Genomic DNA, 13348 nt, shown 5'->3' on the forward strand with positions numbered 1-13348 from the left:
TACAGGAGAAAACGACTAAAAACGGAGCCCTCCCGCCGGCCCTCGCCGAGATCCATCGTGCCCCCATGGCCCTAGGGCCACCGGAGAGGAGGCGGATCTGCGGCTGCACCGACGGAAGGCAGAAACCCTAACTCTATTTGTGGAGAAGGAGGAGGCGGCGGCTAGACATTTCTGCTTCGATATACCCCCCCTAAACACATCAACGGACGAGATCTCTTCATACCCCTTCATAATAAAGGGTAAGATGATGTTTGTTCAAAATACATCACGCGCGTATAATACAGGAGAAAATGGGTGAAGACAGGAATCGAACCCAGGTCTGCTAGTTGCAGAGTTAGAACTCCATCCAGTAGAACAATGTTGCATTTGTGGCATGGTATAAGGGCGCCACCAACTTAAGGAAAAACAACCGGTTATCAGCTGGCTTTCCGTACCTTTTCTGTCTTTGTTTTTTCCTTTTTCCTGCACTTGTTATTTTTTTCACTGCTGTTTTTTATTTCTCTTTTCCTTGTTGTTCTACGGTTTTCTTTGTTTCTTTCAAGGTTTTCACCAGATTTCTTTAAGTTTCTTTTTCGGCTTCATTTGATTCTTTCTCGTTTTTCAACGGTTTTTTATTTTCTCTCGGCTTTCATTATTTTCTATACACATTTTTGGTATATCTAATACATTTTTAATAGTTGCTAAACATTATTTAATCAAGATTAACATATCTTAATACTCCCTCTGTACCTTAAAATATGAAGTTTTAGCCGTTCAATTTGAGCTACTAAAATATCATATATTATGGTACAAAGGGAGTACATGGTTAACACTTTTTTCTATACACATTTAATATTTTTCAAATGATACATTAATAATTTTTAATATAAAAAAATCTTTTTCAATACCTAGTCAACATTTTTCTATACACATTTACCTTATTTCAATCACTTGATTGACATTTTTTCAATACATGGTCAACATTTTTGTATAAATATTTAACATTTTTTAAATGCTTGAAGAACATTTTTTAAATACTTGTTTAACATTTTTTTCAAATGCTTGCAGGCTTTTTAAATACATGTTCAGCTTTACACACACATTATATATTTTTTGTATACATGAGAAACATTTTCTTTATACATAATTAACATTTTTTAAATGCTTGGTTAACATTCCTTTCAAAAGCATTATGTAAAATGTGTTTAAATATATGTTTGTAGAATATTTGCGAGCATAAATGAAAAAAAAACATGATGCAATCCTCCACATTTAACATGTCTTGCAACTTTTGTAGTGATTTTTTTTATCCGCAAACGCTTAGGTCGGCCGAACAGGCGTCCGATGGGGTGATGCTGTCACCTAGTTGTGACAAGGTCTAAGATTTTTCTTCCTTTTTCTTTTATTTTTGTTAAATTATTTTTCTCCTTTTTTGGACTTTATCATTCTTTAGGAAACCTATTTTCAAATATTGTTTATATTTTTTTAAATCTAGAATCTCAAAAAATGTCCCCCTTTTTAAAAAATATTCACAAATTTAACAAATGTTTGCAATTCAATGAAAGTTGATAAATTTTAATTAACATTACGTGGTTAGCAATTTGTGGTCAAAATTTTCTTAAATTATTGGGAATTTTTAAAAAAAATTGGAAATAGTGTTCAAGTTTGTAAAATTTTCATACACAATTTGATATTTCAAGTTGTTGACAATTTTGAAGAAATGGTTAGGACATGAGAAAGTGTTCATGTTCATTGGGGGCATTTCATGACAAATTGTTGACATTTTTTCCATGCATGAAATGATAGAAAATTTTGACAGTGGGTGGGCATATTCATACTAGTTATCGCTGCAAAATTTGAACAAATTCGAACACCGAACACTTGTTGTGTCATGGCCGGCTAGTATTTTAGGGTTTTTGCACTAGGAAAATGCTAGAAATTGAATAAAATGTCAGGTATCAATGAAACTTGGCAGGGATGCTTTCCATGGTGATGCCATTGTGTAGAAAAAATTTGGTCTGTTTGGCAGAGGTGAAAAAAAGTGCTTCGAAACTTGCCCTACCGGCCTACCCGAACGGTTCAGGTTGTACATGGTGTATTTCTTGCTATGCATGAAATGGTACCAAATTTTGCCAGTAGGTGGGCATACCCATGGTAGTCTCCCACGCAAAAATTGAAGGAATATGGACACTAAATGCACATTGTGTCACGGCCGGCTAGTATTTTAGGGCTTTTGATTGAGAAAACTCTAAAAATTGTATAAAATGTCAGATATCAACGGAACTTGGCAGGGATGCTTTCCATGGTGATGCCATTGTCTGAAGAAAAAAAATTGGGTTCCTTTGTTGGAGGTACAAAAAAGTTCTTCGAGACTTGCCCTGACGGCCTACCCGAACGGTCCTGGTTGTATATGCTGTTTTTCTTACCATGCCTGAAATGACACCAAATTTTGCCAGAAGGTGGGCATACTCATGATAATCACTCACGTAAAGTTTGAACCAATCCAGACACCAAACACACGTTGCGTCATGACCGGCTAGTAATTTAGGATTTTTTCATCGGAAAAACCCTAGAAATTGCATAAAATATCATATATCAATAAAACTTGGCAGGGATACTTGCCATGGTGATGCCATTGTGTGGAAAAAATTTGGGTCTATTTTTGTGGAGGTGAAAAAAGTGTTCCGAGACTTGCCCTACCGGTCTACCCGAACTGTTAAGGGTGTACATATGGTGTATTTCTTTCCATACATGAAACGCCGCCAATTTTTTGTCAATAGGTGGGCATGCCCATGGTAGTCCCCCATGCAAATTTTGAACGAATCCGGACACCGAACTCACGTTGCATCATGGACAACCGATATTTTACGGTTTTTCACCGAGAAAATCCTAATTTTTTTAATAAAATGTCGGATATCAACGAAACTTGGCAGGGATGCTTTCCATGGTGATGCTTTTGTGTCGAAATAATTTGGGTCCATTTGGTGGAGGTAAAAAAAGTGCTTCGAGACTTGCCCTATCGGCCTACCCGAAAGGTCTAGGTTAGGATTTGGCCCAACTAGGTGACGACATCGCTTTGGTCAGGTGCCTGTTAGCCCGGGCATAGCGCTCACGGATTTGGAAAAAGTTCAACGATTCAAAAAATGTTCCTATTTTCAAAATTCATTCACAAATTCAAAAAATGTACTTATTTTCAATATGTGTTCACAAACTGAAAAAATGTTCCCTTTTATCAAACTTGTTCAGAAACTCATTTTTTGGGTATTTTTCAAATAATGTTCGCACTTCCAGAAATTGTTCCTAGTTTAAAACAATCTACACATATAAAAAATGTTCGGGGAAATTAAAAAAAAGAAATATATTAAATTTGTTTTTTGTATTTTTCTGTTTTTTCGAACTTCCAAATTTATATTGTTTTAAAAATTGTTTGAAATTTTAAAAAATGTTCCTGTTAAAAGCTTTGTACGCTCTTTTTAAAAAGCGTTCATGTTTTGACATTCTGAGGAATTTTGGAAGAAACAATTATTTTTAAAAAATCTGCAACTATTTTTAAAATACTAATATTTTCAAGTTTTTGAATTTGTGACAATAAGTTATTCTTTTGGAAGTTTTAGTGATATCTTACCACATATCGCACGTGGTTGTGACAACATATCTCTACTTGTATATAACGGCCACTCAAATCACAAGTCCTTAGCAAAGTTAAATATGAACTACTGCTTAGCGAGGTGGCAGAGTTGTGGGCCATAAGGGCATCTTCAACGCCAACCCTCAAAACACACGTAAACGTCTAAACCGAGCTGTCCGAACGCACTTAGCCATTCAACACCGACCCATATTTGGCAGCTCCAGCGAGTCCATTTTTCCACAAACTGTGAGCAAACAAACGGGGCATTGAGGGAGTCAGGGCTCAGGACCTCCGCCACATTGGACTATGACACACTGGTCCATCCAAAACCGAGGCGTAGCCCGCACATTTGGAGTTGTCCGCTCTATTTCCGTGCCAAAACATGTGCTTTCCCCACACTCTCCGCTACGATCGCCACTAACCTCCACCCCAAGTCTCACACCTTTCTGCCTGCACGACATCGTCGCAACTTGTCTGGTCGCGGAAAATGGACACGGATCGGTCAAGGTGCCAGCTTTTTGTTTGTCGTATGTCTCAACCGGGCAAGATGGTGTATGACTATGCAGACATGGAGTTGATGGCGATGATCCATGATGCGGAGATAGATGTGGCTTCTAGGATAGACATGTGGATGACTCGAAGCCGGAGGTGTACGCCTCACAGCCGGGCTCGTATATGGTAGACCTAGGAATCAAGCATGTACACAGGGTAGCCGAGATCATACACTGGGCCGCTGGAGTAGGCTACACACGCCGACGAGACGAGCCTTGATCTGGAGGATTGGCCGAGGGATCCAAAGAAGATATGATTGAATTGAGTCGAATATTCTTACATATGACAAGTGCATGGTCTTAGCATGCAATTTACATGGATTTGAAAATGAAGGAAAAATTTTATGAGAAACATTGATTCATTTCCATTTAGTCAAATTTATGTTACTCAATATGCTAACTTTTGAAGAAAAGTTCAACTGAGTTTCATTTCTGTCACTCAATATGAGTGGCATTGTAATATCTGATATTGTTTAATATCTTACATATGATCGGAATTGAGTCAAATTTTCTTACATATGACAAGTGCATGGTGTTACAATGTTATTTAGACGGATTTGAAATTGAGTGACAAAGTTTTGGCGAAATGTTGGTTCATTTCCGTTTCAGCAAATTTCTGTCACACAATATGTTAACTTTTTAAACAGAGTTCATGACGAATTTTCTCTAACCCTTCTTAGCCGGTTCCTCTCCTCAATATTACTTTCATAAGCTAGTATTCATGTTAACTATATTCATAATGATTATTAGGGATCAGGGCACATAAGATCTGCCATATCCGCAAAAGTCCTTGTATGGACAGTATGAAAACTGCAGTACAATACCAGCCCTTCTTGAAGAAGGGATTTGAGAGATTAGTGGTACCGGTCTTTAACTTCAATTAGTATTCAATTCTAACCATTTGTGTAATTCCTTTACGACTTTATTGTTAATTATAAACTTTTGGATAGTGTATCCCACGCAACATAATGGTTGACTTCAGCAATTTATGTGGTAACTTTATGGAATTTGAGGAGGATCAACGCACACATTGGAACTGGATGTGCGTAAACAATAGGATAGAACCATCATATAAGGCGGTGGATGGGAGAAGTACATTTTACAGAATAATTTCATCGGAGAAGAGTACATAGCCTTTTCCTTGAAATGAGTGGTCAATAGGTTAAGGACACTATATTTCTGCAAAAATCGTGATGAGGTTGACAAAGATGATGAAGATGACCAAGATCATGATGATAGCCAGGAGGACCAGGATGACGGTAACAACAAAGATAACGAGGACAACTATGAAGATGAGGACAACCAGGATGATGGCGACAGCCAGAGTGGTGAGGATGAGGAAGATAATGAGGATGAGGAAGATGATGAGGATGGTCCATTCAATTCTGCAATTTTCTCTCAAAGAATGGAGAAGCTTACACGAGATGAGACCGCGAACGTCACCGCGATGCTACCATCCAATGTGGTCTTCTTGGGGAGGCCCCTTGTGCACCGTTTAGCTAGACCTACATCGTCAAAAACAGCATCACCAAAATTTAAGTTTCACCTTGCAGGGAGCAGCGCTGGGGATCGGATGGGATGGCACCCCAGTCGGGCAACATGAGGGTGGGCGATCCAAAATTTCCCAAGCATATACTAGTCAACTGAACGCGAACCTCCGTGCGAGCTAGTGCCTTTGCTAAAATTAGATATGAGTTTTGCCATGGGAAAGCTAATATGGCTGCGAATGAATTTTTTTTACGAGAAATTTTCAATCTATTCATCTTTAATCATGGCAGTACAAAGAACAACAGAGGTAATAAAAACTACAACCATGTCCGTGAACCACCTAGCAACAACTACAAGTACTGGAGCCGGACAAACCTTGTTGTAGTAGACAGTCGGGAAGTCGTCGTGCTAAGACCCTATAGGATCAACGCACCGGAATAGCACCCAATGCCGATGAAGAAAGTCGTAGATTAGAAGGATCAAATATGTAAACACCTAAACGAACACGAACGAAGACCGGATTCAACGGAGACAAACCTGCACATGCGCTCTGACAATGCTAGATGCATCATCTGGACGGGAATATAACATGGGAGACATTATTTTTACTAAGAGCCATCGCCGCTGCCACACAACCCCAACCAAGACGCCGACTCTTGGAAGAACGACAACGGGGTCCCTACCGCCGGTGGGGTGCCGAGATCCTCTGCACATCCATGGCCTAGAGGCCATCGGAGATAGGACGGACCGGCGGCAGCGCCAACGGGAGAAGAAGAGCTTTTCATGTGGAGAAGGAAAGAGATCTGATCCTGTGTTGGGACGGCTGCAAATGAAGTTGCTCCATCCGTTTCTATTGTAGATGAATCATGTACATGGGTTGATGAAGACCTAGATTCTAATTGAGTTACACTCATGAATAAGTTTGCAAATGAATAATTAGGCCGAAAAACTTCCCGCCAAAAAAGAAAAGATGTATTCAAATTAAACTAGCTAGACTTGCACGCTAACCATATTAAAGAAAAGATAAATGAAACAAAAAGATTGCCAACATGCATACCAGATATCCTTACGCACGCCCATGATCAAGCTCATCTCGGCGGCGGCAGCTGAAGCGGCCAGGCTGACTACGACCCCCAGCATGGATCTCGCCATGCTCAGCACTGTCTCCACCATCTCTGGCCGCCTGGTGTGGATCTCTTCAAACAGCTCACAACAAACGAGCTGTTGAGGAAGGACTCGGTGCACCAGGCAACAAAGTCTCTCGTCTTATAGAGTGCACACGAGTTTCCTGCTTGCAAAATCTTCGGTATTTTCTAAGAAAGTGCAAAAACAATAGCCACGTCCAAAAGAAAACTAAAATGGGCCTCGTTATCTCAGAGCACCACTCATGTGACATTGAGATGTATGTATCCAAGATTCAGGTGCGATACCACCTTGACATATCCGTAGGGCCCTACTGGAACCATTTGGAAGTTATCTGAGAGCACTATTCGTGAGACATTGAGATGTATGTATGCAAGATTCTGATGCGATACCACATTGAGATGTCCGTAGGGCCCCTCTGGAACAATTTGGAAAAATAAAAATGCTTCTTTTTTGCAAAAAAAGTACTGTATATTAAAATTGCATATTGAAATACGATATTATTGTATATGAATACATATAATGAAATTATACATACATATTGTAACACCAATATTGCAAAAGATATGTAGAGAAGTACTTCCTCCAATTCCTATTTTCTCTGTGATATGTAGCCGCACGGATACCAAGGAGCAAGGATTCAAATTGCTGGCCATATCGACGGTATAGCTGCGCTATAACTTCTTTCGGGACTAAAAGCCAAGCTATGTAACTTTGTATCGCTATATTGGTTACCCTCGCTACAACACCAAATATCCCGGTGGTGCGTCTAGCATCGTCAGAAGGTATGCGCAGATGTGTCTCTGGCGGACCTCGTGGGATTCGGGCGTTGTTGGCCTTCCGTGCATCTTAGTGGATCCAGTCTTCATTCGCTTGTGTTCGTGTGTCTACAGATCCTTTGATCTACACTTCTCTTCATCAGTGACAGTTACTATTATATTCCGCTGGTCTTGTGGTGTCTTACCACGACGACTTCCACCTGTCTAATACAACAAGGTTTGCCCGGCTCCGACTTGTTTTAGTGATTGTTGTCATCGCTAGGTGGTCTATGATCTTGAATATAGTTTCTATTACTTCTGATATTCTTTCCATGAACATGAAGTTGATGAATAGATTGTAAGTTTTCATGGAAAAGAACTGTTACCTTATAAGTAGTGTACATGGGCCAAAAATAGCATGTTTACATTTATAAATATAAGTTCAAAACAAAATGACCACATTTATAACTAAATACTCCTTCCATTCAATAATTCTTGTCTTGATTTTAGTTCACATTTAAACATAAGAAAAATAACCTAACAATGTAGAATCCAATCCTTCTTGGGAGATATTTTATCTTGGAGCTTCGGCTGACAGACGACTCCCACTTAGGGGTGGGAATATAAAACGATGACCGAAAAACCGATTCAAATTAACCGAGATCGAACCCAAAGATACTAAACCGAATTCTTTTGTGAGAGCCTTGGTCAGCAATCCAGGAAAACCGAAATTAGATCGGTGATTTTGGTTTCATGCCTAAAGTAACCTATTACTCCGAATTACCCGAAAAATGACAGGAGATATGCCTAAGTTTGTATGAGTCTTCATAGCCCACCAAGCCCAACATTTGAATCAAAGCGCAACTGCTCCACTACTCGATTCAAAGTGGGCAAGTACGATAGAATCTCGGAAAACCCTATTTGATGCTCTCTGCATCAAAGGGTCGAGCAAATGCGCATGTGCTCGATAAATTGGGCCAGGCCATCTTCAGTTGTATGCATACCTGGGTAGTTCCTGTTTCAGGAAACTTCCAGATGTTCCCAGCCGTTTTTTTTTCTTTTTCTAAAATTTTGTTCCCATTATCAAACTTTGTTCACTAATTCAAATTATGTTCACGTTTTAAAAACATGTATTCTTGAATTTGGTAAATGTTAACATTTTGAAAAAATGTTCAGAAAATTTAAAAATGTTCGAGTTTTAAATAAATTGATCAGAACTTCAAAAGATGCTCAAAAGTTGATCAAGTTTTAAATAAAATATAAAAAAATGCTCAAAAAAGATGATCAAGTTTTAAATAAAAGACGCTCAAAAGATGTTTTAAATAAAAATGTTCGAGTTTTAAATAAATTGTGTTAACATTTTTCAAGTTTTGTTTACAAATTCCAAATATATTCGGTTTTCAAAAAATGTTTCGGAATTTGAAATTTTCTTTTCATTTTCAAAAGATGATCAGAAAAAAAAAATCACGTTTGTTAAAAATTATTCATAGCTTCAATAAATTGTTCGATATTTGAAGCATTTGTTTCCCATTTTTTTAAGTAATGTTCAGGTTACGCCACTGAAATATTTCTATAGAGATTCGCTTTGTTAATTTATCAACAACACACAACGGATGTAGTAGTTAGCCACTTACATGCGAAAACAGGAGGTTTGGAGTTCGAATCCTAGCTCTCCTCCTGCAATATTTTTGCAGTTTTTTCATCATGGCTGGCTTCAATTCAACTCAAATGTGCCAGCCCAGTCGGGGCGCACCCTATGCGAATGGACGCTATTAGCCGCATAATGCGTCGAATAGGAGCTCCATAGAATCTCCTCTTGACCCCTGCTGGCAGCGGCTGCAGTGCCGCACTAGCCGATGTTCCCAATTCCCATCTCACGTTTGTCTATCCTGCTCTAAACCAAGCTGCTGCCTTTCGGCAGCTTATCGCCCCATTCCCTTCACTCCTATTCGCCGCGGCGGCTCAAGACTGTCGTTCGACTCCACCTCTCCGCCCCGACAGAAGAGAGAAGAGCAAGTGGCCATGTCAGGCTAGGTTGGAGATGATTTAGGGGGATTTGAGGTGGGTCCGGTGTGTCGGACCCAGTGTTGTGGGCGTGTCAGTGCCTCCTCATATCCGTCCATACATGGTCTAGGTTTGGACGTGCCAAACAACTGAATCGTATAGGGACGGTTTGAGGGAGCCGATTGGGTGGCATTTTCTTGACCGGTCACTGGCTGTTCGTCCGGATGTATAGGGACGATATGGCATGTCTGGCTGTATATGCTAGCAACATTTAATACTACTCACTGGTCGTGTAGTAAAAATCTAGTGGGGCATCGGATAGAAGAGTTCACCATAACTTATCGGATAGAGGAACAATGTTGTAGTCTTCATCTTCATCATACATATATGTTGGTACTGTTGTTGTTGCTGCTGCTACTGTTGGCACTGGCACAATTGCCTGCTGCCTCTTGCCCTTAATAACTGACAATCTAATTGACTTGATGTCCTCGTATTCCCAAAGCATTTCATCCACCTTAATCTGATTGTCTAGAAGTTTAAAACCATCCAATCCTATGCCATTGCTACGTCTTGAGCATGCGTTGGTTTTTCCTTGAAGAGGAAAGGGTAATGCAGCAAAGTAGCGTAAGTATTTCCCCTCAGTTTTTGAGAACCAAGGTATCAATCCAGTAGGAGGCCACACGCAAGTCCCTCGTACCTACACAAACAAATAAGAACCTCGCAACCAACGCGATAAAGGGGTTGTCAATCCCTTCACGGCCACTTGCGAAAGTGGGATCTAATAGAGATGATAAGATAATATTTTTGGTATTTTTATCATAAAGAATAAAAGTAAAGAAAGTAAAATAAACGGCAACAGAAATAGCTAGTTGATGGGAGATTAATATGATGGAAAATAGACATGGGGGTCATAGGTTTCACTAGTGGCTTCTCTCAAGATAGCATAAGCATTACGGTGGGTGAACAAATTACTGTCGAGCAATTGATAGAACTGAGCGTAGATATGAGAATATCTAGGCATGATCATGTATATAGGCATCACGGCCGAGACAAGTGGACCGACTCCTGCCTGCATCTACTACTATTACTCCACACATCGACCGCTATCCGGCATGCATCTAGAGTATTAAGTTCATAAGAACAGAGTAACGCATTAAGCAAGATGACATGATGTAGAGGGATAAACTCAAGCAATATGATATAAACCCCATGTTTTTATCCTCGATGGAAACAATACAATACGCGTCGTTTCCCCTTCTGTCACTAGGATCGAGCCACGCAAGATTGAACCCAAAGCTAAGCACTTTTCCCATTGCAAGAAAAATCGATCTAGTAGGCCAAACCAAACTGATAATTCGAAAAGACTTGCAAACATAACCAATTATACATAAAAAGAATCAGAGGAGATTCAAATATTGTTCATAGATAATCTTGATCATAAACCCACAATTCATCGGATCTCGACAAACACACCGCAAAAAGAGTTACATCGAATAGATCTCCAAGATCGAGGAGAACTTTGTATTGAGATCCAAAGAGAGAGAAGAAGTCATCTAGCTAATAACTATGGACCCAAAGGTCTGAGGTAAACTAATCACACATCATCGGAGAGGCCGTGGTGTTGATGTAGAAGCCATTCGTGATCGATGCCCCCTCCGGCGGAGCACTGGAAAAGGCCCGAAGATGGGATCTCATGGGTACAGAAGGTTGTGGCGGTGAAAATAGGGTTTCGTGGTGCTCCTGGTTGGTTTCAGGGTATATGAGTATATATAGGCGAAGGAAGTCGGTCAGGACAGCCACGAGGGGCCCACGAGGGTGGGGGCGTGCCCAGGGGGGCAGGCGCGCCTCCCTGCCTCGTGGCCTCCTTGGCTGTTTCTTGACGTCAACTCCAAATCCTTTGGATCATGTTTGTTCCAAAAATCACGTTCCCGAAGGTTTCATTCCGTTTGGACTCTGTTTGATATTCCTTTTCCGCGAAACACTGAAATAGGCAAAAAAAATAGCAATTTGCACTAGGCCTTGGGTTAATAGGTTAGTCCCAAAAAATAATATAAAAGTGTATAATAAAGCCCATTAAACATCCAAAACAGAATATATAATAGCATGGAACAATAAAAAATTATAGATACATTGGAGTCGTATCAAGCATCTTGAAGCTTAATTCTTGTTCGTCCTAGAATAGGTAAATGATAAAAACAGAATTTTTAATGTGGAATGCTTCCTAGCATATTTCTCAATGTAATTTCCTTTATTGTGGCATGAATGTTCAGATCCGAAAAATTCAAGATAAAAATTTAATATTGACATAAAAATAATAATACTTCAAGCATACTAACAAAGCAATAATGTCTTCTCAAAATAAGATGGCCAAAGAAAGTTATCCCTACAAAATCATATAGTCTCAAACTTTTGATGTTCTCAAACTTTTTCAATCTTCACACAATATATGAGCATGAGCCATGGACATAGCACTATATGTGGAATAGAAGGGTGGTTGTGAAGAAGACAAAAAAAAGATGGTCTCACATCAACTAGGCGTATCAACGGGCTATGGAGATGCCCATCAATAGATATCAATGTGAGTGAGTAGGGATTGCCGTGCAACGGATGCACTAGAGCTATAAGTGTATGAAAGCTCAACAAGAGAAACTAAGTGGGTGTGCATCCAACTCTCTTGCTCACGAAGACCTAGGGCATTTTGAGGAAGCCCATCATTGAAATATACAAGCCAAGTTCTATAATGTAAAATTCCCACTAGTATATGAAAGTGACAACATAGGAGAATCTCTCTATCATGAAGATCATGGTGCTACTTTGAAGCATAAGTGTGGAAAAAGGATAGTAACATTGTCCCTTCTCTCTTTTTTTCTCTTTTTTTATTTTTTTTCTTTGTTTAATCTATTTGGGTCTTTTCTCGTTTTTTATGACTTCTTTTTTTTCGTACGGAGTCTCACCCCGACTTGTGGGGGAATCATAGTCTCCATCATCCTTTCCTCACTTGGGACAATGCTCTAATAATGATGATCATCACACTTTTATTTACTTACAACTCAAAAGTTACAACTCAGTACTTAGAACAAAATATGACTCTATGTGAATGCCTCCGGCGGTGTACCGCGATATGCAATGAATCAAGAGTGACATGTATGAAAGAATTATAAAGGTGGCTTTGCCAGAAATACGATGTCCACTACATGATCATGAAAAGCAATATGACAATGATGGAGCGTGTCATAATAAACAGAACGGTGGTAAGTTGCATGGCAATATATATCTCGGAATGGCTATGGAAATGCCATAATAGGTAGGTACACTAGTAGAAAACGGAGCTTTAAAACCGGTTTGTAAGGGCCTTTAGTGCCGGTTATGGAACCGGCACTAAAGTGTGGGCACTAAAGCCCCCCCCCTTAGTACCGCTTCGGCACGAACCGGCGCTAAAGTGCCACCACGTGGCGTGAGCTCGCGCCCTGGTATGGGGGACCTTTAGTACCGGTTGGTGTTACCAACCGGTACTAAAGGTTATTTTTCTGATTTTTTTTTTGAAAATTTTGGAAAATAAATTTGATTTTGTTTTTCGATTTTTAATTTTCCTGAATTATTTGATGATTTAGTCTCTAATCACCTCTCTTAAATGCTCAAGTGTGGATCACTCATTCCAAATCATCTAACTTCCCGACCGGTCACCCATCCCTCTCACTACTCTAGTCCGAGCACGCTTAACTTTCAGGTTCTATTCTCCTTCGTTTCCGCGTCTGCATTTGTTGTTTTCCTGACAATAGTAAGATGTCAATCCTATT

At 39.7% G+C, this 13348-nt stretch overlaps 1 protein-coding gene across 1 annotated transcript in view; it reads right to left on the reverse strand.

The window, feature by feature from the left end:
• Positions 1-6819, reverse strand: part of LOC119332882 (disease resistance protein Pik-2-like) — a 12015-nt gene extending 5196 nt beyond the window's left edge. Inside the window, exon 1 of the mRNA XM_037605987.1 lies at positions 6704-6819. Within this exon, the coding sequence (XP_037461884.1) occupies positions 6704-6819 (116 nt within the window). The remainder of the gene's footprint in view (positions 1-6703) is intronic.
• Between the last annotated feature and the right edge of the window lie 6529 nt (positions 6820-13348).

This window comes from Triticum dicoccoides, chromosome 7A (genome assembly GCF_002162155.2).
Source record: "Triticum dicoccoides isolate Atlit2015 ecotype Zavitan chromosome 7A, WEW_v2.0, whole genome shotgun sequence".
Classification (NCBI taxonomy): Eukaryota; Viridiplantae; Streptophyta; class Magnoliopsida; order Poales; family Poaceae; genus Triticum; species Triticum dicoccoides.